Source organism: Bos javanicus, chromosome 12, assembly GCF_032452875.1.
Source record: "Bos javanicus breed banteng chromosome 12, ARS-OSU_banteng_1.0, whole genome shotgun sequence".
In the NCBI taxonomy this organism is placed as follows: domain Eukaryota; kingdom Metazoa; phylum Chordata; class Mammalia; order Artiodactyla; family Bovidae; genus Bos; species Bos javanicus.
In genome coordinates, this window is record NC_083879.1 from 78050393 (window position 1) to 78075768 (window position 25376).

General features: G+C 42.8%; 1 protein-coding gene across 2 annotated transcripts in view; it reads right to left on the reverse strand.

Annotated features, from left to right (window-relative positions):
• The window catches only part of NALCN (sodium leak channel, non-selective), a 300944-nt gene that overhangs the window by 86711 nt on the left and 188857 nt on the right, over window positions 1-25376 (reverse strand). For both annotated transcript variants that reach the window (XM_061435322.1, XM_061435321.1), the window contains 2 exons: window positions 5421-5557; window positions 3989-4130 (listed from right to left, as the gene is read on the reverse strand). In XM_061435322.1, the coding sequence (XP_061291306.1) occupies window positions 3989-4130; window positions 5421-5557 (279 nt within the window). The remainder of the gene's footprint in view (window positions 1-3988; window positions 4131-5420; window positions 5558-25376) is intronic.

The window sequence follows — 25376 nt, forward strand, 5'->3', positions numbered from 1 at the left end:
TCAGAAGGACATTCACCCCAAGGGAAAAGTGGGACCACACTGATGTCTTTTTCCTTTAGGATTTGATTAAGCCACACAACATTTAAAGCCATCACACATTTAAAGATGTTAGATTTTTGTTTGCTTTTTGCTTATGGAGAAGGACAGGTATTTTTAAATGAGGTGATAAAGGTAATCAAACAGGGCTATTTTAAAAAACATGGTCTCTGCAAAGTGAGGTTGCCATGGGAATTTCTTACAGTTGTTCAAAGCCAGGGTAATTACTTGAGAAAATCTTGCTTAACATGTGCTTTTGCTTTCTTGCACTGTCTAATGAAACACACACCCACCCTCACCCCTCCTGGCTTTTGTTGTCAGGTCTTCCCCTTAACTTGTGATTTCTAGATTCCTGGGGACTCTGTTCTTCTTTGGCAAGAAAAAAGGAAGCTGCTCTAGTGCAGAGGGAGTCAGAAGTTTCTCCTGACAGGTAATTGTTAGGAGAAAAGTTTGATGAATACTCTGCTGTTCCTTGGTTCACCGTATGAGAATCACTGAAAGCCAGCCTCTCATTTTCTTCTGATTTCTTACTTGTTTTGGGGAAAACAACCCAGGAGAGTTTCTTCACACAGAGCCAAGGGCCTTGCTCTCCACTGGACACTGACCGATGTTTCCAAAGGCAGCGGGAATGTAATAGAAATTTACAAGCGCTTGCTGAGAAACGCTCTGTTCAGGAATTTTGCTGTGTGTATATTTTTGTTTTTAAGTGGCTTTTAGAGGTTTCTTAAGAAAAATGAAAAAGGTTTGCCATATTTAAAAAAACAGATACCAAGGACTTCCCTGGTGTTCCAGTGATTAAGAGTCTGTGCTTCCAATGCAGGGCACGCAGGTTCGATCCCTGGCAGGGGAACTAAGATCATAGAAGCTGCAAAGCACAGCCAAAAGACAAACAAAAAACCCTAAAAATACAGATTCCAGACTACTTTCTCCTTGATTGCTAAATACTTCCCTTAATTTGTTATCGCTGCAATTCATTAAGTGGGATTTTCTGTCTTGGGTTTCCCTGGCCCAAAGCCCTCGAGGATGACAGATCCTAAGTATTTATGAAGAGCACCAGGAGTGTAAGCTGGAAACAGCGAATCTTCAAAGAATTAAGTCTGCTTTCCTAGAAGCCTAAGGAAAGTCAAAGCTTTGAGAATGGGTGGCCACCCAGGGAAGTCTTTTTTTCTGCTGTCACAACAGCATAGCCAGCTACTGCTGAGATGAACAGATGAACTATGGTCCCTACGTGCCCCTTTCCAGATGTTGAAGGCTGTGAAAAGATGAACGATATTGTTCCAACTGTAGTTCATCTACATATGGCCAATGAGGGATGAAGGGCAACTTAAGCACCGCTGATGGTTTTCCGTGTATAAGACCATGTACTGTGAGAATCAAACAAACTTCTAGATGGGGACTGCCTGCAGTCTCCCAAAGGTTCCAGTCCCTTTAGAGCTGAGGGACTTGGATCCCCCGAGGATCAGGCTCTTTGCTAGTTCACTGTATATTAGGCGATTATGAGAGGACTCAGGTTACAGAATAAGGCTATAATTGTTTTCTTACTTGTAAGATAGTTAAAAGTAACAGTTAAGCAAGAATATAAAAAGAAGCCACAACACATAAGGACATTAAACAGATCAGAGATGGCCTTTGAAATTCCTCACCTAACCCAAGGTGCATATTCAAAAGCAGAGACATTGCCAACAAAGGTCCATCTAGTCAAGGCTATGGTTTTTCCTGTGGTCATGTATGGATGCGAGAGTTGGACTGTGAAGAAGGCTGAGAGCCGAAGAATTGATGCTTTTGAACTGTGGTGTTGGAGAAGACTCTTGAACCAATCCATTCTGAAGGAGATTAGGCCTGGGATTTCTTTGGAGGGAATGATGCTAAAGCTGAAATTCCAGTACTTTGGCCATCTCATGCGAAGAGTTGACTCATTGGAAAAGACTCTGATGCTGGGAGGGATTGGGGGCAGGAGGAGAAGGGGAAGACAGAGGATGAGATGGCTGGATGGCATCACTGACTCGATGGACGTGAGTCTGAGTGAACTCCGGAAGTTTGTGATGGACAGGGAGGCCTGGCGTGCTGCAATTCATGGGCTCGCAAAGAGTCGGACACGACTGAGCGACTGAACGGAACTGACTGAACCCAAGGTGGAGATCACCAGGCAGGCAGGGATGATGATGAACTCACAGATGTTTCAAATTCCCTTCAGATGCCCCTTCTCCTCCCACTCTCCTACCCCCACGTTGATCTTTCATTTTTTCTCACCTATTTCGAAATAGTCTGTTCAGGAAACGTGAGAGACATCATGTTTCCTCGCAGACAGAAAATACATTTTCAGAGAATAAGAGTTCAATTTTGTGTTGATATTTCCAGTGGATATCATTAGTAGGGATTAAAAATATGCAAGCTGTGGATGTGTCAAGTTTGGCATCTAATTATACCAGCTTTCAGCATCCTTCCTGGAAAGGGCAGGTCATAACCACAGCCCAGACTGGGGCTTCACAGCACATTCTCTGGCTTAAAGTCCACTTCTGAAATAAATTTAGAAAATAAGGCAATCTGTGTTTTTGTATGTAAAGTGCAATTTTAGTCCGATCGGCTGAAACCAGGCCATTATCCTTTGACTGGCTTATCCACCAACACAGAAATGTTTCTGCTTCTATGCCATGTACACAATACTGAGTAAACATAACTATGGGGAAAGAGACAGGACAAGTTTCATAAGAACTTTTTAAAAAGAGTATAAGTCTTTGTGTATGTGCGTGCAAAGTCACTTCAGTCATGTCCGACTCTTTGCAACCCCGTGTACATAGCCTGCCAGGCTCCTCTGTCCATGGATTCTCCAGGCAAGAATACTGGAGTGGGTTGCCATGCCCTCCTTCAGGGGATCTTCCCAACCCAGGGATTGAACCTGTATCTCTTTTCGTCTCCTGTATTTGCAGGCGGGTTCTTTACCACTAGTACCACCTGGGAAGCCTGAAGAAGAAACACACTACAGAATAAATGAACATCAGCATCATGTGTGTGTGAGTCGCTCAGGTGTGTCTGACTCTTTGTGACCCCATGGACTGTAGCCCGCCAAGCTCCTCTGTTCATGGGATTCTCCAGGCAAGAACACCAGAGTGGGTTGCCATTCCTTTCTCCAGGGGATCTTCCTGACCCAGCGATCGAACCCAGGTCTCCTGCATTGCAGGCAGACTCTTTACCATCTGATCTACCAGGGAAACTCAAATGATAAAGACATAGGTAAATCAGAACATGAATAAGATAATGTGCCTAGAGATCATACCTGCCACAGGCCTTAGTAAACTCAATAAAGGTGGTTATTGGGACTAATTTTAGAGAAGCTTGCTCTAGTTAGTCTCCTTGGTATAATAACTGGAATAAGTATGGTCTCTTGCAGAAAGCAATGTATAGGCCACCGTTAAACCTGGGCTGAACTTGAGAGCTCAGAGCCCTTCCTTCTGCACGTGAAAAACTGCAGGTTTGGGGAGACTGTCAGCCTCCCGGAAGTCACCCAGCTGTCACACGTCACGGCTCAAAAGCTGACTTGTAGAAATGAGAATTTTAAATTCCCAAATTTACAAATGTTAGGTTTAATGATCTCTTCAAAAGCTAAAAGTATTTTCTTCATTATTCTCCTGAGACATTAGGATTTCAGGACCCAGTTCTGTGCCATGGATCTTTTCTCTAACACCCCCCATCCCTCGTTTGCTCAGTCGCCTCTGACTCTCTTCGAACTCCTAGACTGTAGCCCGCCAGGCTACATGGAATTTACTAGGCAAGGACACTGGAGTGGGTTGCCATTTCTTCCTCCAGAGTACCTTCCCGACTCAAGGAGCAAACTGGTGTCCCTTACATCTCCTGCATTGACAGGCAGATTCTTTACCACTGAGTCACCTGGGAAGCCCTTTCCTCTAACAAAGGCTTAAGGAAAAATCTGGTTGTTTGAGACAGTGGTTCTTACTTTTTGGTCAATGTATTTGTTGTCCTCAATAGCAGACCGTTTGGAGTGATCGCAGGATGAGGAAGACGTGGACGGAAGGCTTCGTAAGAGGCAGCAGGTGTCCTGTTGCTGGCGATCAATAAACTGCTTCATGAAACTTTCCCTTTGCAAAAGAAGCACACACACATCAAGCATTATTAACGACATGGAGCAAGGGCTGGGATGGCATTTTGCAAGGATGCGTTTGCCTGAGCCAAGTTAGAGCAGTGACAAAAGTTCATAGAAAATAAGACCAAGAGGTGTTTAGATTTAATTGAAAATATTATTTGCAAAGTGTTTAATTTAGAGAAAAATTCCTGCATCTTCAGTCATTCCTGTTTTTAAAAAGTCATGTCCCTAAAATTACTTTTATGCAACAATATTCAGTAATTAATGGTATCTTTTGAACCTTATTGTGGTAATAAGATCTTAGTTCATCTCTCTGAATTTTCACTTATCGTAAGAATCCTTGAGAGATAATTTTACACTTCAAGACTCAAAATAACTCAATGAAACTTCATCTGATCTCTAAAGCATGGGGAGAATTCAAATAACATCTTTTCAAAATAACTGCTAATCTTGAATCTAATTTATGACTCTTTTATATACTTTGTATTTTCAGGTTTTAAATTTTGGTTTTTTTAAATCAGAAGTGCAAATAGATTTTGATTTGAATTTTAAATTTATGGCATGACCTTCAGTCTCATACTTTTATAACCTTCCCATATAGTTGTTTTTAAAAGTAGTTACATAAAAATGTCATATCTGACATTATTCTAGTTATATTTGTAATTTTTGAGCTAGAACTGGAAGACTTTCCTTTAAACATTAAAAATAAGCGTTTTAAAGCATCTGCAGTATAAGTGTTTGACTTGACGGCAAAGGTGGTATAAAATCATATTAGTATGGGTATAAAATGCCATGGTTCCTCTTTTAAAAAAACTGGGAGACAAAGTATATTGTACCCAGATATGGCATTCTAAACAAATGCTGTCACAGTCATCCAGAAACCTGGCCGGTGGTCATTTCTCCATTTAGTTGAACTCACAAGGGTCTCAGAGGCAATTTTATCCTGACATGGTTGAGGGTCAGAGGCCAGTGTCTGCCTACACACCATCTTTGCAAGTTGGACCACCTGCACCAGTTCCCTGGGACATCAAATTCCCGAGAAGCGGTCTCAGGCAGAAGCAGGGGTCGGTCGGCAGTCTTCCTGCCCGGGCTAACACAGGTGACTCTACTGTGGGTGTATTTTTTAAAGGGATCAATGATTTTTAAGAAAGGAAGACAGAGTAGTGGCATGGATAAAAACTTACAAGGAAGCCACGCCCACATGAGTTTGAAAGGGACGAATCAGACTTAAGATGAATGCTTTACAGTGTATTTGAGATAGACAAGTAAGGAAATACTTTAATACCTGATTTTAGGAACTGTAAAATCTGAAGGAAGCTTTGAGATCTTCACCATTTGCGGTCTGTTCGGAAATTTTTCAAAGATGCGAAGTCGCAAAGGGAGCTTTTCCTTGGTGTCTGCGTTTGCTTCACTTTGCTTTAACTAAGGAAAAAATAAGAGGAAGCAGGGGAATCTATATGTCACAGTCTATCAGAATATTTGAATCAAAGGAACAATGAGTTATTACATGAAGAAACAGCAGGTGGCAGTAAAGCCCCACCAAGTATTCAAAGTCTGAGCACTGAGAAAACAAAAACGGAACCAAAACTAAATCAGAAAAAATAAAATTAGAAGAAAAATTTTTATTTTACCCTGAAACATAATCCCCTTTCCGTACCAAATATGATTTTTTTTTATTGTTGACTGGCATTATCACTAACATATTTAAACAGCAAAATGTTTCATAAATATGTGTGCTGGAACTAGAAATCAAAAGAATTAAAACAAATAGAAATGAAAATCTCAAGGGGTAATGTTTGAAAGAGGGAAAATGTCAAGGAAATTGATCATTTTTAGTTTAGCAGATTAACGAAAGAAAAACTCAAACTGGAAACAACACATTTGGTACATAAAGCCAGAGTTTTCTATGCAGTTATAAAGATGCTTGGGAATTATTCAGTTATATGCCATGAGCTATCTGGGGATTAGCAAGCAAATGGTTTTATTATTTGCTTATTTCTACTTCTATTAGTTTGTTTTTATATTTCTACAGATTAGGTTTCACGGAAAATGAGGATTTACATTACACACACTGAGCTGAGAGGTCAAAAAGTACTTTAAATCAGGCAGTCTTTCTTGGTGAGGTTAGAGAAATAAGTTTCAAAAGCTACTTCTTATCCCTTGTGGGGTATATGCTTTTACTTTATAATGACAGTCTGTTCTGGGTTTGTGGAAAGATGAATGTGAGAGGCCAAGGAAGCCTTTATAAAGTCAACAGAGGTGGCAGCTCTTCCTTCCTACCATCTGCGGAAAACCAAACTGGCCAGAGAGACCATGAGCGTTATGAGGGAACATCCCAAGTTCAATGCCATTTATGGCTCAGTTGTCCAACTGCTTGTGAGCCCACAGGGAGATTCTATGTCCTGATTCCTAGTTTGGGAAACTTGCCATTTTCTTCAAGAGTCCCTTGGACAGCAAGAAGTCAAACCAGTTCATCCTAAAGGAAATCAACCCTGAACATTCATTGGAAGGACTGATGCTGAAGCTGAAGCTCCAACACCTTGGGCACCTGATGCAAAGGGCCAACTCATTGGGGAAGACCCTGATGCTGGGAAGGATTGAGGGCAAGAGGAGAAGCGGGCAGCAGAGGATGAGATGGCTGGATGGCACCACTGACTCAATGGACATGAGTATAAGCAAACTCTGGGAGATAGTAAAGGACAGGGAAGCCTGGTGTGCTGCAGTCCATGGGGCTGCAAAGAGTTGGACATGACTTATTGATTGAATAACCACTAAAGGAACTATTCTTGCATTTTGGTTTTATATAATATGAATATTTCCCTTACCCATTTGTATATCTTCTATAGCTTTGTGAGTCATTTTTGACTCTCTGTCTTTGGTGGTGGATCATTTAGGGGAACAGGCCACCATTGTTCACTGCCTTCTCCCTCCCCGAGCAGGACACTGAACACAGCACGGTCTCAGTAATTTGACAGTTATGACAACAACAATGATGAAGAATGAGCTCCCAAAGGTGCAGAACAAACCCTGTGAGCATTTCCAGGAGATGCAGGCAATCAGAAAAACGGCTCCACATAAACAGAGATGCATGAGCAAGAGACATGTTTCCCAAAAGTTTATTGGCACAACTCATAGAAAAATATTTGTAGTGGTAAGTAGAGCACCCAGGGGGAAAGAAAAACAGCTAATATGTTAACTCAGACCAGAGAGGAAGGCAATTCTAAAGGGCCAAAGACAGGCTGAGAAGACAGAACAGAAATGAAGCGTTTAATTCATGCGACTGCTGACTCATTTATTTACACATCGATGCAGTCACTTACAAATCAAACCCCATAGGCCAGGTTCCATGCTAAGCTCTGGAGACTGAAAGATAACTAAGATAGAGTATGTGCTCTCACGGAGCCCGCATTATAACGGACAGTTATAGAAATAGATAATGGCAATAAAATACAATAGCCCTTCCAGCTGAGTCATACACAAAGTGTTGTGCACACAAGGTGAGGAACAAAGGGAGAAATTAGGATAAAAAAATAAAGCAGGTGCTGCTTTTCCTTCTAGAGACTTCTTGGTGGCAGAATTGCTACACGTGATCACATTAGTCAACACTGGAGCTGTGGGCCTGCCAGGACTGGGATGCATCTTTTATGAGTCTTCAAAGAGACAGAAGGGCAGATGGTATATTAATCAGGATATGCCATCAGAACAAAAACATGGAGGAGCTCTTTTCCTAAACACCTCTCAGCTGGCCCAGTCTCTGGATCCCCACTGGTGATCCCCTGGTCAGAAGCACCCCCTGGCTCCCGCCCACCCTCCCACCGTCACCCCGTGTGGTTTGGCTCCTTCAAATCTACCCCACACCTGCAGTCACAGTCATCTTCTCCTTTTCCGGCTTAAACCCTTCAGCGGTGGTCCGCTGCTCTCAAACAAAACTGTCAGCCTCTAGGCTTCAGCAGCCGACTTGCCGTGACCTGTCCTTCCTGTCCCCACCTGTCCCGGCCTCACCTGGCCCTGGCCCACACTGTATTCCAGTCACGCCTGCCTCTCTCAGCTCCTCAAAAGTGTCCTGGCCTCTGACCCAGAGCCTCTGTCGCCCTGGGAGCTCCTCTCCTCCCTTTCCTCTCTTGTTCTTCATGAACTTCTACTTGCTTTTCTAATTTCAGTTCCATCAGCGATTCCCCAAGAAGCTTTCTCTCGTCACCAAGATTTCCCCCTCACGAGCCCAGGGCACAGCGGGTGGGACCATATGGAGTCGCCATGTTGGTGTAGGTCAAAGCAGACGACGAAATCGGTCATTTCTTATGCTTCAACCTAACACACACTGTTCCAGGTTCCTAGGACTGTGGTAACAAGTTGCTGTGAGATCAAATTGGTTAAAACAACAAAAACTGATCCTCTCCGCGCCCTGCAGGCTGGAAGTCCCGAGTCAGGGGAGCAGCGAGGCCGTGCCCTCTCTGAAGACGCCGGGGCAGCCCTCTTCCTTCACTCTCAGCTTCTTGGCCGCCCCCGGTGTCTCCTGGCCTGAAGCTGCGTCACTTCAGCCTCTCCCCCTGTCCCGCCTGGCCTGTGTGATTCCCTGTCTCTCTACTGGAATCTCCCTCTCTTCTCTCTTACGAAGACACCAATCACTGAAATCAGGGTTCACCTTAAACCAGGATGATCTTAACTGATTACACCTGCAAAAATCTAATTTCCCAATAAGGTCCCCTTCTGAGGCTCCTGGTGGACATCACTTTGCAGGGACACCGAAAAACCACTACACGGAGCATCATTTGAACCTAGCGTGTCTGACCTGAACGTTCTCTCTGTCTTTCCTGAGACTGGAAACTCTTGGAGGACAAGGAGCATATGGGGATTTTCCATTATTCCATATCTGGGGTTGGCCACAATATTTGACACAGAGGAAGCTAAATAGGCATTTGTTGAATAAATAATTACACAGATCAGAGGGTGGAACTACAGTCTCCAGCAGATAACTGGGAAATAGAAAAGAAGGATTTTAGGTATAGTCTAAAGAATGGAGAGATAAGCAGAAAATTTACTACTTGAATAAATTTGTTGGTGTGAAATACAGGTGTCCCTGGATTTACAAAAGAGAATAAAATTAGACTGTGGCGTTTCACCTGAACGTATGTCTGCCACTGATGAACAGAGGAAGGTTTAGAATAAATTTACACGTAATATTTTGTAACATTTAATCAAATATCCTAGAATACAATGTTTAATATATGTATGTTACCAGTATTAAAAAATAATCCCATGCCTATGTTTTTAAAATGGATCTCATCTCATTCTAACTTGTATTAGAGTTATTTATACTCCCTAAAGCTTGTAAGCTCCTTAAGGGTAAGATTCCACTTTTAATTTACTTTTACAGCACCTTCTAGAGAGTAGAAATAGAACAACTGTTTGTGACTAAACGGGTTTGAACTCAGCGTGAGTTGACCATTGCACTGTAAAACTGAAAAAAAGCAGGCGAGAAAATCTTTTGATGACTCAGAAGGCTCTTCAGGATCCTGCAAACTCTCCTCTTGACTATTGGGCATTGCTGCCAAATTGATGTGCCTAAAGGGGCAATTAAAACAGACAAAGAGGGACTTCCCTGGTGGTCCAGTGGCTAAGATCCTGTTCTCCCAGTGCGGGGGCCCAGGTTTGATCCCTGGTTAGGGAACTGGATCCCACACGCCACAACTGAAAAGATCCCATGTGCTGCAACGAAGACCCACTGCAGCCAAATAAATAAATTTAAAATAATAAATAAGATAGAGAAAGACGAGCAGCTGCTGGAACAGTGGGCATGTCTGCTTTCATGCTGAGGCACTAATGAGAATCTTCTACCCGTGAGAAGGGGCCTCTTTCTGAGTACCAGGGACCACGTGCTCCTTCTCTTGTTTCCAGGTAAGCAGCATCAGCAAGGATGAAGATACGGCCACCCGGCAACCCGGCAAATCCTCTCCTGGGCGTACACCTCCCAGACCTGTGTGCATGCCCAGCACAGCTACACCCTCCCAAACCCACAGCAGTGTCGTCTGTAAGAGTTGCAAGCTTACACTCTCATGTGCCCATCAGCCTCCGAAGAGAAGAGCCAATACGGATCCATTGAAACATCTGAGTCAACGAACAACATCCAAGCACAAAACCGGGGTGAATTTCGCAGTACAATGTTGAGCGAAGGAAGCCAGATAAAACAAACAAGCACACACTGAATGATCCCATGAATATAAACACCGGGCAGCACCAGTCTGTCTGCTTGGTACCCAGAGAGCACTGGGGTGAGGGAGAAGCTTGGTGACTGGATTGGTTACAGGGAGGGGCTTTGAAGCTACGGTCAATACTTCACGAGCTGGGTGCTGGGAGGCTTCAATTTGTAAAAATTCAGCAAAATGCCTACTTCGCTTCTCAGGTGGCACTAGTGGTAAAGAACCCACCTCCGAATGCAGGAGATGCTGGAGACAAGGGTTAGATCCCTGGTGGGGTTGGGGAGATCCCTTGAAGGAGGGCATGGCAATCTACGCTTGTATTCTTGCCCGGAGCATCCCATGGATAAAGGAGTCTGGTAGGCTACGGTCCACAGGCTTGCCAAGAGTTGGACATGAATGAAGTGACTTAGCACACATGCATGCATAAGTATATTATAGTAAAGTAAAAAGTTTTTTTTTTTTAAAGACCAGATAATGCATTTGCGTACAATCATTTAATTCTTACTTCACTGCTATTAACCTCCATTACCTTGACCATTTCTTCTTCCCTAGCCCATGATCAGGACTGAGCTACAAAAAAATAAAAAGAAGAAAGTGTAAGATGGGTTTAGAGGGTGTGTGTATGTGGAAGGAATGGGCAGTGGAGGGGGATAAGGCAGCCAGGATAAAGGGATGTGTTTCATAGTATTTTGAAGCCACTGTAAAGTTTCTTTAATATGTGATAAAATGGTATTATAGCTTTTATCCAACTTCTTTCCCCTTCTGCATGTAAGCACAGATTTTCCAAGATTAAATTTACCTTGATGCAAATGAGTGAATAATATGGATTATGTTGGATATACTGGGTAATAATCTAAGATCATTATACTATATCATAAAAGACCTCAACATACAGTGTTTGCAATTGTAAATTTCCACTTAAAAATTATTTCAAAGATTATGATTCTTGAACGGAAGAAACATAGCGCAAAGAATCCCAGGATTTTTTTTTCTCTATATTGAAAAACCTAATGCAAAGAACAGTCCAAAGGAAGGAGGTTATAATGGTTTCAACTGAGCATGAAGTCTGGCTGGAGCAGATAGACTACACGATAGCTTTGCAATAGACTCACATGATTTGAAAAAAAAAAAAAGACATTTTGCAAAAAGGAAATTAGAATCAAAGGAAAAAAATTTCAAACCTTGAGCTTTAAAAAAAAATATAAATCATCTCAGCTCAGCGCTATTCTACGGCTCGGCATCTGTCTTGCTGAGATATCATTGCACACTGGGCGGCTGAAAGCCTTTTCCTTTACTTGTGTTTCTCAAGAGAGTTGGGAGTGATTGGTCTGCATAACACATACCCTGTTCTGCCTCATCGCTTAAATCTTCCATATTTCAGCCTGGGCTTTCTTCTGTTAAAATATTCAAGCATTATTCGGTTTCAGTGCCTGTCTGAATGCAGCAACAAATAACTGAATTGAAGGATTACGTTAAATAAAAAATTTTTTTTTCTAACTTTTGGTGTGATTTTCTAAAAGAAAACAATTTAAAAAGTGTCAGGCTTGGGGAAGCTTCTCATTTGAAAATCTAGTTCATGCTGGCTTGAAAAATGCGGATAGATCTGAGGGTTAACGTAACTGAAGAGTATTTTGTGGCTCTTCCAGATATGAACAAGGACCAGATTTTGCTCAGTCTGGAGGAAGGCTCCTCTGTGTCACCTGAGTAAATCAAAGTGGAATTCTCTTTGCTTCTTTCCATGACAGCATTTGCTGGTTTTTCTGGATTGATACATGACTCAGTAAATCAGAATGGAGACTCTTCCTAAAGCAAAACTAGTAGTCTTCAAGGAAGTTTCTCTATTTTGTTTTTGTGATTTTACAACCCAAACTGCAGATGCTTTATCGGTAGTATTGATCAAACATGTTGGTTTTTTATTAAAGTCTCTATCAGTCAATCATAAAGAAAATCAACCCTGAATATTCATTGGAAGGACTGATGCTGAAGCTCCAATTCTTTGGCCACCTGATGCGAAGAGCCTACTTGCTGGAAAAGACCCTGATGAAGACTGAAGCAAAAAGAAGAAGGGGGTGGCTGAGCATGAGGTGGTTGGAGGCATCACCGACTCAATGGACATGAGTTTGAGCTAACTCCAGGAGATAGTGAAGGACAAAGGAGCCTGGCTTGCTGCAGTCCACGGGCTCACAGAGTCAGACACGACTTAGTGACTGAACAACAGCAGCAATGACATCCCTAAGCTGCACTGTGGACATTTCATTCACTTTCATGCTCTTGAAAGAACTTGCTCTGAACCTAAGAACTTACAGGCTTTAAACATCCTGCAGAAAGTTCTTTGTGCAGAAATAGAGGTACTATTTCCAATAAGACTAAGCTCGCAGGAAATGTTAGCAACTTACTAACAGAAAGAAAACTATTAAAAAGCTGGAAAACCAAATTATGCTGAATGGATGTTTTCCTTCTATTAATATTATTGTCCCTTAAAATCCTATTAATGGAATGAGAGGTTTCCTTGAGACAGCAATAATGAACAGAGTTTGCTTTTGTGCGTTTTTTCCTCTAGGTCCCAAACAACTCTCTCTTACATTTTAATCTGTCTTGTGTTATTCAACCAGGACACAGTTGTTCCCACTAGGGAATTTACTGAGTCACAGAAACAGGTTTATCATGATCAAAAATGCAGGATTTTTTTTTCTCTACTTCAAATGAAATTATATTAGAGTTCCATGTCAACTAGATGCTTGGTTCTTGTTACAAGATGAATAGGGAAAAAAAAAATACAGACCCAAGGGAATTCAGAAGATACAGTTTTGTGTGCAACTGTCTTCCCCATTTTGCTTTAAGAAAATGTTGGAGATAGCATAGTCTATCAGTAAAAAAGAAAGAAGATGTAGATTTAAATTTTGGTTTTGTTCTATAATCCATTAGCTGCTTTGGATTTCAATGTGCTCAAATGAAAAATGAGGATCTTCATTCTTTTACATAAATGCCAGATATATAAGTGAGATAGCATATTGCCTGTAATTTGAATTACTCAAGGGAAATGTGGTATAAAAACTAAAGTTATCACCAAACCCCAGCAACTGCCGGCTCAACATGAAAGTGGTCTCATCTCAGTGAGGGGGCTAAGTGAAGAGGGGGCAACACTCATGCTGGAGACCCCCTCCTCCTTCCATGCAGGGACCACCTCACCTGTTCCCACTCACTCCAATTTCCTCTCCTTCACTGTGTGGACTGATTTATTTTCTCAAGAATCTTGGTTTAAAAAATGAAAATAGAGAAAATAGAATTCCCTGGTGGCCCAGAGGTTAGGACCCCATGCTTCTGATGCAGTGGGCATGGATTTGATCCCTGGTAGGAGAATTAAAATCCCACGTGCTGAAAGGCGTGGCTAAAGAAAAAAAAAACAGAGAAAAGCAAACATTTTCCCTGAGCTTGTGTTCCTCCCTCTTCTCCCTTCTTTTTCAAACTTGCTTCTTGAAACTTGCTTACCATCTACTCGGCTCCTCTGCAATAACTTCCCTGCATCCTCTCTTGAGTCCCAGGTCTCTCCCACCCTCAGTGGGTCTGCTCCTGATGGAGCCACCAACAGTTCCAGGTTGGAGAGTCAAGTGGTCACTTGGTTGACCAGGTTAAAACCGCTCATGGTCACCCCTTCTTCCCTCCTAGCTGGGTTTCCATCTTCATCCTGTCCCTTTAAATCGATCTTACAGGACAGCTAAGGAAGAAACACCATCTTGTTCTAGATCTTCAAGTAATTCAAGGATTATCAATTATGTTGCTCTTTGTTGTTCAGTTGTTCAGTCATGTCAGATGCTTTGCGACCCCATGGACAGCAGCACACCAGGCTTCCCTGTCTTTCACCATCTCCTGGAGCTTACTCAAACTCATGTCCATTGAGTCAGTGATGCCATCCAACCATCTCATCCTCTTTCTCCTCCTGCCCTCAATCTTTCCCAGCATCAGGGTCTTTTCCAATGAGTTGGCTCTTGGCATCAGGTGGCCAAAGTACTGGAGCTTCAGCTTCAGCATCAGTCCTTCCAATGAATAATCAGGGTTGATTTCCTTTAGGATGGACTGGTTATGTAGAGGAGAAATTCTGATCTCAGCATGGCTTAAAGCATCCCCTCACACCTTGCCCTTACTCTAACAATACTGGTTTGTATGTCCCCCCCGCCGCAGTTTTATTTCTGGTTCCTGCCTCAGCGTACACCTTCCCAACACTTGCAGTACGCTTTCCTTCCACACTTGGTTCATTATAATACAGCTTTCCAAAACCATCTCCTCTAGGATGATTTCTCAGAATAACAATGGCTACTTGAAGTAGTAAACATGTGCAGATACTCTGCTGAACACTTTGCTCATTGCCTCATTTACTAACATGCTTTAGTCCTCAATGTAAGTACTTCAGCCCCCTGATGTAAGTACCATAATTAGTTCTGTTGTGTTATAGGTGAGGACCCCTAGGACCAAGGAGCTCAAATCTGTTCCTGAAGGTCACACAGCTAGAAGGGGTGCTCACTGGGGTTTGACCACAATCTTTGAGGTTCCAGAACTTCAGCTTCTTTTTGGGTAGGGGGGAAGCTACTCCAGTCGTCATCAGAGCATGTGGGCTTAGTTGCCCTGTGGCAGGTGGGATCTTAGTTCCCTGACAAGGAGTCAAACCATGTCCCCTGCCTTGGAAGGCGGATTCTTAACCACCGGACTGCCAGCGAAGTCCCCAGAACTTCAGCTTCTAAACATTATTTTAGACTGTCTCATCAAAATAACATTTTCAAGCAATAGATGCATTTTTATTTCTGCAGTATGGTACCTGCTATTTCTTTTATATGAAACATGTTTCCCCATTTTCTTAATAAAATCAGATTCATTTTTTTTAGACACATCTTTTTGACCTGCCTCCAACCCAAGGGAGGCACGCCTTCCTTCTTTGGGTCTTCCCCTAGTGCTCAGGGCTTCACACTAAGGCTCCTAATTCTGTGTATCTCTCCTCTATTAAGCTGACAAGTTTTAATTAAGGGCAGGACTCTTCGTGGCCCCAAGCCTAGTACTGGACGCCTGTACACACACGATAAGGATAAAACAACAGTGATGAGACGAGGAACAAAAAAGGCAGCCAAGTGTGGCCCACAGACAAGCTGAAGGGGCCCATCTGTGATATTTCCCATCACTCGGTTACCCTTTCCTTAGGTTCTTTACAATACAGAATCAGTCATGCTAACCAGCACAGATGACTCTTCTGATTTCAGATAAGCCACGTTATTAAGACAAAGAGGAGTAATGACAAGCCACATCAGATTTTCCCTCAGAAACAAACTCATAGAAAGTGTTTTGTTCCTGATGAAGACTATGCTTCCAACTTTGTAAGATTAAAAAAATTATAATTGACTATAAATTCTATACAACGTATTTGTGGTATAAAGTTTTACAAACGTATGGATTCTTGAACAGGACAACACACCAGTCAATTTATGACTATATGTTGTGTTTTTAGAGCTTTCCATAGAAAATTCTAATCTCTTTTAAAATCTTCTTTATTTTGAAATAATTTTAAACTTACATAATAGTTACAAAGATAATACAGAGTTCCTGTACACCCTTGACCCAGTTTTTTCTCATGTTAGCATCTTACATAACCACAGGACATTGATCAAAACCAAAAAATTAACCTTGGTCGACTACTTTGAACCAAAATGAAGAATTTCTTTGGAACTTCCCAGATTTTGCATGAATGCTTTTTTTTTTTTTTTTTCTGTTTCAGAATCCCATCCAGGATTTCACATTATATTTCACTGTCACGTCGGACACCCTTTTGTGTGTGCGTGTGTGTGTGTGTTTAAGCTCTTCCTTACTTTCTGGCTCCACAAAAATACTTTAGTCTTATCTTGTGTTTTCCCTGCCTCAGCTTGAGAATCAGCCAGTTCTCCAAAGAATATTGATTTCTTTTACTGGAGAATGGTTTTTAGAAACAAGAATCTTAGGAGTGGGTTTTCTTGATATTACTGGCATGTCACTGCTCCTATGTTCACCCAGAGGAAAGAGCTAGGAAATATATGTATGCATATGAGCCCTTGTGTACACACACATCTGTATTTAGTATTTACTTATTTATGTGTTCCACCTTAGTTGACAGGTAGCTAGTAGCAGTGATGACATTTACCATAGAAGAACCCCACACTTTACACTGGAGGTTTGGAAGACACAAATTTTGTCCTGGAGTCTATACACTGGGGTCTTGAACTCAACTCACACACTGTCCCCATAAGGAATTTCTTTTCAGACAACCACCATGCCTTTTGCAACTGCTACTCACGAGTACGCCTGTGGTAGATTATAGAGTCGTTCAATTTTGCATCCTTTGATTAAAAGGGCTTATTAGATGCACTATGAAAACACATCAGCACATTTCATGTAAAACAACACGGAAATAGGGGTAACATCAAATAAAATAGCACACGTATACATTTCTCATTTCTTAATAATAATCTAAGTCATTCTTTTAATATCAGAGTAAAAAATACTCAATAGTCATATGGCTGTGAGGATGCCAGCCGTGTCCTGCCTCCACTGTGTGCTGAACAAGGGCAGCGGGTAGAATGTAAGGAAAGACCCACAGTGCAACCACTAACCCCCTGGTATGAATGAAGGAAAAGACTGACCGCTGTTCTTAGGTAAATGCCATGGCTTCCTGGCCACTTTTGGTTGTGAAAAATCAGTCCAAGCAGTCCAGACTCATACCTGAATCAAGCCTCACTCCCAGTCTCCCATCTCCAGGCTCCTCCTCTCTGAGCTGCAAGGGTGACTTCAGTTCTAGAGCTGGGAAGGGGACAAGGTCTCTTCATTCATTCATTCATTCATTCATCTCCTTCTTTGGGTTCATTCAGCTCCTCCAGAGCAGAGGCAAGGATGGAGAGTTAGGAGGACAAAGCATTGTCTGAGGAACCCGGCCACATTTCAGGGTGGCCCTCTTTGTGGTCTGGTCTGGATCTACCCTGCTCAAAGCTGATGGCCTTCTGTAAGGCTGACCAGTGTTAAGAGGCAGAGACACAAAATTCCTGCCTGCAAGGAATGATGTTGACTAGACCAAGGCTGGGCTGATCAGACCTTCTCCCCTTAGGAGGCTGAACTTGAGACAGAGAAAGTGTTATTTGTAACAGAACAAAAAGTCAAAATTTACATGAGACAAAAACAAAGATGGATTATTTACGTTTCCCTAAGGGCTTCCCAGGTGGCAGTAATGGTAAAGAACCTGCCTGCCAGTGCAGGAGACATGAGACATGGGTTCGGTCCTTGGGTTGGGAAGAGCCCCTGAAGAAGGGCATAGCAACCTACTCCAGTATTCTTGCTGGAAAACCCTATGGACAGAGGATTCTGGTGGGCTATGGTCCATAGGGCTGCAAAGAGCTGGACTCGAAGGGCAAAGCACCAGTACCATTAAACCTTGTTTTCCTTTATGTGTTAGTTACTCAGTCATGTAGGACTCTTTGCAAGCCCACAGACTGTAGCCTGCCAGGCTCCTCTGTCCATGGAGTTCTCCAAGCAAGAATACTGGCGTGGGTTGCATTTCCTTCTCCAGGGAATCTTCCCAACCCAGGGATCGAACCAGGGTCTCCTGCATTGCAGGCAGATTCTTTACCATATAAGCCACCAGGGAAGCTCTGTTTTTCCCTTAAGGCTGCAGTATCTCTTCCCCCCTCAACCCTATACAATTGTATCCAGATTGACACCTTCCACTATCATGCCAATACAGAGAAAGTCTCTAGGATTGAAGTGTCAAAGAGGTCAGGGATTTCTGTCTGGTTTGTCTGCTGACATATCCCTCGTGCCCAGAACACACGCCTGGCCCATGGCAGGCTCTGGATAAACAGTTGAGAATGATCAGGAACATCCCTATTTGTAACTCCAGCCAGCCAGCCCTCACTCCTAAACTCTAGACTGATACATGCAACCAACCATTAGGTCTCTACTCAGAGTCTCACTCACACCAGCCCAAGACAGAGTGATGATCTTCTCTGTGCTAATGTTTCCTGGTTCAGTGAATGGGACTGTCATCCATCCAAGGAGATGAACCTGAAACCAGGAGTCATGTCATCCTTGAGATGCTCATATATGTCCTTCCACCCACAAATTCACTAAGGCCCTGCTGATTCTGCTTCCCAAATAGCTCTCCAGTTCACACTGCCTCCCATCCAAAAAGCCTCCAGGGGCTCCCTATTGTTCTGGGGGCAGAGGGAAAAGTTCTTGGCCTTTTTCTCCAGACTCTGCATGGTCTAAGCCCCACTTACTTTTCTACACTCACTTTACACCACTTTTTCCTGGGGTCTTGCTGAACATGTTTCCTTCTCTCTGGAATGTTCTTTCCTCCCCTCTGATAGCTACATCTCCATGAAGTTCACCGCTGCTCCTTCTTCATAGCTCAACCCAAGTGTCTCTTTCTGCTTCCCCACCTCCCTGTCCCCCATCTGGGTCCAAGTCTTCTAGGAATTCCTCACTCAAATGCTGTTCTTCTCTGCAGAAATGTCATCTCACATTATAAATATCTATCCACTGCTTTGATTTATGTCCAATTCCTCCACTAGGCCCTCAGCTCCATGAGAGCGGAGAATTACCTGTTTATTCTTGTCTCCTTCATGCCTGGCGCAGTGCTGTGCACGTAGTAGGGACTTGAAGATTAAAGGAATTGAATGAACACGCAGAGAACAGAAACGCTCTGGGCAGAATGGACAAGTAGATGGACTTCTTGGAACAAAGAACAGAAGGGCTGTGTGAAACTTGAGTCCTGAAGACATCAAGGCAATGATACCTCGTGTCCTGTGCTTAGGCACCCAGAGGACAACACTTACTACCTCATTCCTCAAACAAGTCTGAAAGCAGCTACCAAAAGCCTTTCTGCAATTCAGTGACAGCCAGACACCACAGAAAACTGAAACCAATTGTCACTTTTTTTTCCTTAGAACCATAATAATCCTCTTTCCCATTGCCTGTGAAAGGATCTGATGAGAAAAAGTGCTGTTGGCATTTAAAATTTTTGTTCTCTTAATTAAAGAAAGCAAAGTGAGAGAGCATCTCCATGGCTGGGCAGAGAGCCGGGCACTGGGCATGCTGAAGAGTAAGCCTCCTGCCTGGTTCGTATGTATTATCCTTCCAAATCTCACTTAAAAAATTGAGAGATTATTTTGCAGAGTGCTGTGATAAACTATAAGAAAAGTGATTCTGAACTAGCACAACCACAGGCTGGTACAACCAACAAGTCATCAGTGTAAACTCGGACTGTAGCCTGCCAGGCTCCTCTGTCCATGGGATTTTCCAGGCAAGAATACTGGACTGAGTCGCCAGGAGATCTTCCCAATCCGGGAAGATTGGGAACTGAACCCGGGACTCCTGTATTGCAGGAAGATTCTTTACCAGCTGAGTTACCAGGGAACCCCAAACAGGCTTAGGCATGTAATTTTATGTTTGTTCAATGTCAAAAGAGACTGGAGCTATCTTATTAAACGTCCTGAGTGCCAGGGACGAGGCAAAGAACAAAGTTTCCTTCTCTGGTTTCTTTTTTTTAAGCTGCCTCGTCATCTTAGATGCTGTGTACGGGCCTATTGCCTACTGGCATGCTGGAGCTTAGTTCCCTGATTGGAGGCTGAACCTACATTCTCTGCACTGCAAGGTAGATTCTTAACCACTGGGCCACTGGGGAAGCCCCAGAACAAGGCTTCTGAAAACAACAGCCTCTAAAAGTGATCTGGTTTGGCTCAATCCCACATGGAATGAAATTTTGGAAGGGCTAAGTGAAACCCTTCTTCCAGGAAAGTCTCACATTTATAAACTTTACTCTTGAGGGAGCTGTTCGGTTCAGGGCAGAAGAAAATGAGTCCAGCTGTTGAGAAAGCTCTCTTGGTTGGTGAAAGCTGCCCGACATTCCAAGAGGACTCCTTGTCGCTCAGCTCTGTCACCTCCCAGAGGCAGAAAGAGGTCCTTTATTCTCGGAAGGTGTTTTTAGTTTTCAAGGTCTGCCATACCGAGTACCAAAAACTGGTGGCTTGGAACAGCAGACATGTACGGTCTCAGTTCTGGAGGCTGGAAACCCCAAATCCATGTGTCTACAGACTTAGTCCCTTCTGAAGGTTCTAAGGGAAGGTCTGTTCCAAGACTCTTAGTTTTTGGAGATGGGCCGCACCCCAGGTATTCCTTAGCTCGTACACGCGTCACTCCAGTCCCTGTCTGTGTGTCTCCCTCTTCTCCTCTTTGTACAGGGACACCAGTCATAGTGGATTAGTGTTGCTGGTCACTCAGTCATGCCTGACTCTGCGACCCACCCCGTGGACTGCAGGACCCCAGGCTCCTCTGTCCATGGGATTCTCCAGGCAAGAATACTGAAGTAGGTTGCCATTTCCTTCTCCAGGGGATCTTCCTGACCCAGGGATTGAACCCAGGTCTCCCGCATTGTTGGCAGATTCTTTACCATCTAAGCCACCTTAATGACCTCAACTTAACCTGATTTCAACTCAAATGCTCTATTTCCAAATCAGGTCACATTAATAGGTCCTGGGAGTTACAGCTTCAGTGTATCTTTTTAGGGGACATAATTCAACTCATACTAGGAGGACACCGATTTTCACAGGTACCTTGTCTGTTTTGTTTTGACTTCCTGAATCCCAATTACCTGTTTAACTCCAAAACTCCATTTGGGATTTTGGCTGTTTCCCCATTTTTGCATTGACTTCTTGATTTCTATGCTGTTATCTTTTCTTTTTTAAATTGAGGTATAGTTGATTTATAATATTATATATGTTTCAGTTATACAACACAATGATTCATAATTTTTAAAGGTTATATGTCTTTTTTATAGTTATTATAAAATCTTGGCCACATTCCCTTTGCTGTAAAGTAGATTGTCCTAGCTTATTTATTTTATACATTAGTTTGTATCTCTTAATCTCCTGTGTGCTTAGACACTCAGTTGTGTCCGACTCTTTGCAACCCCGTGTCCTGTATGTAGCCCACCAGGCAACTCCGTCCACGGAATTCTCCAGGCAAGAATACTGGAGAGGGTAGCCGTTCCCTTCTCCAGGAGATCTGCCCAACCCAGGGATCAAACCCAGGTCTCCTGCATTACAGGCAGATTCTTTACCGTCTGAGTCACCAGGGAAGCCCATGAAAGAGTCATCTTTGACCAAAAGTTTGAGCGTGGCTTCATGCGGAGTTGGGTTACATTGAAGGCTTCGAGTAAAATTCTGAGTTTACCAGCTCTTGACCATGGACAGTTTACAGCTTCTTCGCAATATTCATCCTTTGGCCCTGGGCAGTTGAGCAGCAAGGATCCTAGATATCGGATGCCTCCAGTCTCATGTAATTTCCAACTGTCATACAAATATTCAGTGGAAAGAAAATCTGCAGGGTGGCACCATAGTAAATGATGTTCAGATAGCTAAAAAAATTAAGAATTGGTCAGTAACCCAGTGGTCTGTCTGGAAACTTGGGAGTATGAGAAGTCCAAGAGGAAAAAGTTAGCAATTTGTCTTTACTTTCTTAACTGTCATCACCCACCTCATGTTTGTTTGTTTGTTTGTTTTTTTGATGTGGACTATTTGTGAAAGAGGAGAATGAAAAAGTTGGCTTAAAGCTCAACATTCAGAAAATGAAGATCATGGCATCTGGTCCCATCACTTCATGGCAAATAGATGGGGAAACTGTGGAAACAGTGTCAGACTTTATTTTTCTGGGCTCCAAAATCACTGCAGATGATGACTGCAGCCATGAAATTAAAAGACGCTTACTCCTTGGAAGGAAAGTTATGACCAACCTAGATAGCATATTGAAAAGCAGAGACATTACTTTGCCAACAAAGGTCTGTCTAGTCAAGGCTATGGTTTTTCCAGTGGTCATGTATGGATGTGAGAGTCGGACTGTGAAGAAAGCTGAGCGCCGAAGAATTGATGCTTTTGAAGTGTGGTGTTGGAGAAGACTCTTGAGAGTCCCTTGGACTGCAAGGAGATCCAACCAGTCCATTCTGAAGGAGATAAACCCTGGGACTTCTTTGGAAGGAATGGTGCTAAAGCTGAAACTCCAGTACTTTGGCCACCTCATGCAAAGAGTTGACTCATTGGAAAAGACTCTGATGCTGGGAGGGATTGGGGGCAGGAGGAGAAGGGGACGACAGAGGATGAGATGGCTGGATGGCATCACTGACTCGATGGACGTGAGTCTCAGTGAGCTCCAGGAGTTGGTGATGGACAGGGAGGCCTGGCGTGCTGCGATTTGTGGGGTCGCAAAGAGTTGGACACGACTGAGTGACTGAACTGAACTGAACTGATTTTTAAAGTCTTTATTGAATTTGTTACAAAACTGCTTTTTTATGTTCTTTTTTTTTTTGACCATGAGGCATGTGGGATCTTAGCCCCCTGATCAGGGATCAAACCTGCATTCCCTGCATTGGAAGGTGAGGTCTTAACCCCTGGACTGCCAGGCAAGTCCCACTCATCTTCTTTAACCTAACTTCTGCACCATCAGAATCCCTGAGTGTGCTCTCACCACCTTACCAGTATGGTGACCAAATTTTTATTAAAATTTTTAAAAAACTGTGGTCAGGAACACATAACATACCATTCACCATCTAAGCCATTCTTTAAGGGTACAGCTCAGTAGTGTTAAGTACATTCACACTGTGTACCAAAGGTCTATAGAATTTTTTCATCTTTGAGAACTAAAAACCCTGTAGCCACTGAACCACAACAAGAAGTCCTCTTTGCTCCCTGCAACCGCCACTTTACTTTCTGCTTCTGTGAAGCCAGAAGACAGCAATCAGGGTTTAGCTGAGTGGATCCTCTGGCCACGACTTGTCTCCCTAAATCCTGAAGGACTTCAATACAGGAGGCAAGACAGAGATGCAAACAAAACCCCCCGGATAAGACTGCAGAGAAACATAAACTTGGAGCTCACATTTTAAATAGCATTAAGATTTCTGTTTTTGTTAAAAGGATAATCAATAAGACAGAGAAGCTTCTTTACATGTCTACCCTCAACTATGTTTTGGATGTGAAGCCATCAAAGACAATTGAGCTTGAGCTCACATGGGACTTAATACAGAATTGGGGAAACAGTTTTAATTTCAGAGCTTTGAATTTAATCTAGACAGACTATCTATACTTACTTTTTCAATGCATCTTTCCCTGAGGCTTCTCTATGGGTTTTTTTTTTTTCCTCACAGTTTAATGAATTTTCTACTGCTTAAAAGAGAACCCTTTATATCTGTCTTGCACTGAATTTGCAAAAATCATTAAAGCTGCAAGAACTCTCTTCATTTTCAAAGTTTGTAAAACTCCACCCACGTTCTCCAGCGTTTTTGCTACATCACCGAGCACCAAGGTCACTGTCTCCTACGGCTTGCTCTTTAGAGGACAGCGGTAGGTCAAGGGGATTTTTTAGCCTCTATACAAACTGACTTGGCTTCTCAGCTGCCAAATTATACATTTGCAATCTCATTTCTAGTCAATTTTCTGATCTTATGTAAAAAATATTATATATTTCTCTATTTCTATCTGTCTCCAGGTCCTGTATTGGGTTTTGGGAATGCTAAAAAGAGAATCATGGTCTCTATTTAATTAGAAACAGGGTCACACAAATTATGGCAGCCAGGAAATGATTGCTCCAGTGATACTGCTGCTAGGAAAGCAATAGATAAATTTTATGCAGATGCATAACTGGCGTGAGTTTTCAGAACATTATTTATTTTGAAGAGTGACAAAGGAAGAGCTATATGAGCAGCTATAAGGGCACAACATTGGTAATGTCACAGAGAAGGGTGGCCTGGGGATGAGCATTTATATCAGAACCCATCAAAACTCATCCCCAAGGAGCCTTTTTATTATTGCCCTCGGAATCCCATCTTTAAAATAAATATTCTTCTGTCTCTCAAAATGCCTTTATGAAGCAATAAATAATTCAATGTTGCTTCTTTTTCCTTGAAGAAGAGCATATAGGAAGAGGCTTCCGAGCACTAGGATGCAGTGTTGCTGCCCAGAAAATTTCCAGCTAAAAGTATTTTAAAGTTGGCATTTTGGTAGGGTAAATGCACAATTCCCTTTAGGTTTCCCAAAGTGTAAAGGAAAGCTGTTGGTTCCATCGTTTGCCCTGAAGAGCCCCACGGCTTAGCATCCCTGGCTGGAAACCACTGACTTAAAGGGCAAGGAGGAGACTTCAGAAAATAAGGAGGAAAGGTAAGAAGTAAGTGTCTACGTAAGAAGAATCCGATTCCACCACAATGGATCCTGTGGATTGTTCCTGCTCCTCGGGGAGCTTCTCCCTGCAGGGAGCTCTGGTGTCCTTGGCTAGAGGGCAGCCTGACTTAGGATTCAGCCATGTTTCTCCCCCTTTATCACAGGCTGGGAGTCACAGTCTGCGCTCTTTCCTTCAGTTTCATCTCTTGGATGCTTTCGTCGTTCACGTCGTCACTTCTTTCTTCTTCTCTCCCATCCTAGTTTCTTCACTGCACTGTCCAGCTTTCTACCCTTGTCTCCCAAACTGTCCACCCCTGGGGACATAATCCCTTCCCCAAGCACAAGGACCAACTTTGTCTCTCGTAGCCCCGTTCGATATTTCATATTTACCTTCTCCATTTTAAAGGTGACTCACACTGGCTTCTATGACTCGTGAAAAATGTCCATGAGTCAACATATATTTTAACACAATTGTTTTTACCACGATCATAATAAAATACAGTAACAGTCTCTAGCAGCCTTTCTAAACTCTTAATATGTTGCAAGCACATTATATCTGTGTCTAAGGAGGGTCACTGTTCCAGAAGGTTCCTGAGGCTGGAGGAGCTCTGGACAGTGTCTGCCATCAGTGGAATGAAGGGTAAATGTTGCAGCTCTTACCTTCTGCCAAAGTGCCAACTCCAGTGCCTCTGATTAGATCATCTGCTTTTTGAGGGGAAACAAACAACTACTTTGTATATAGCTTTAATGACTGGGTTGTTTAATTCACCTCCGTTCCTCAGGAAACCATCCATCACATCAACAATTATTTCATGGCTATAATGATGTCTGTGTCAT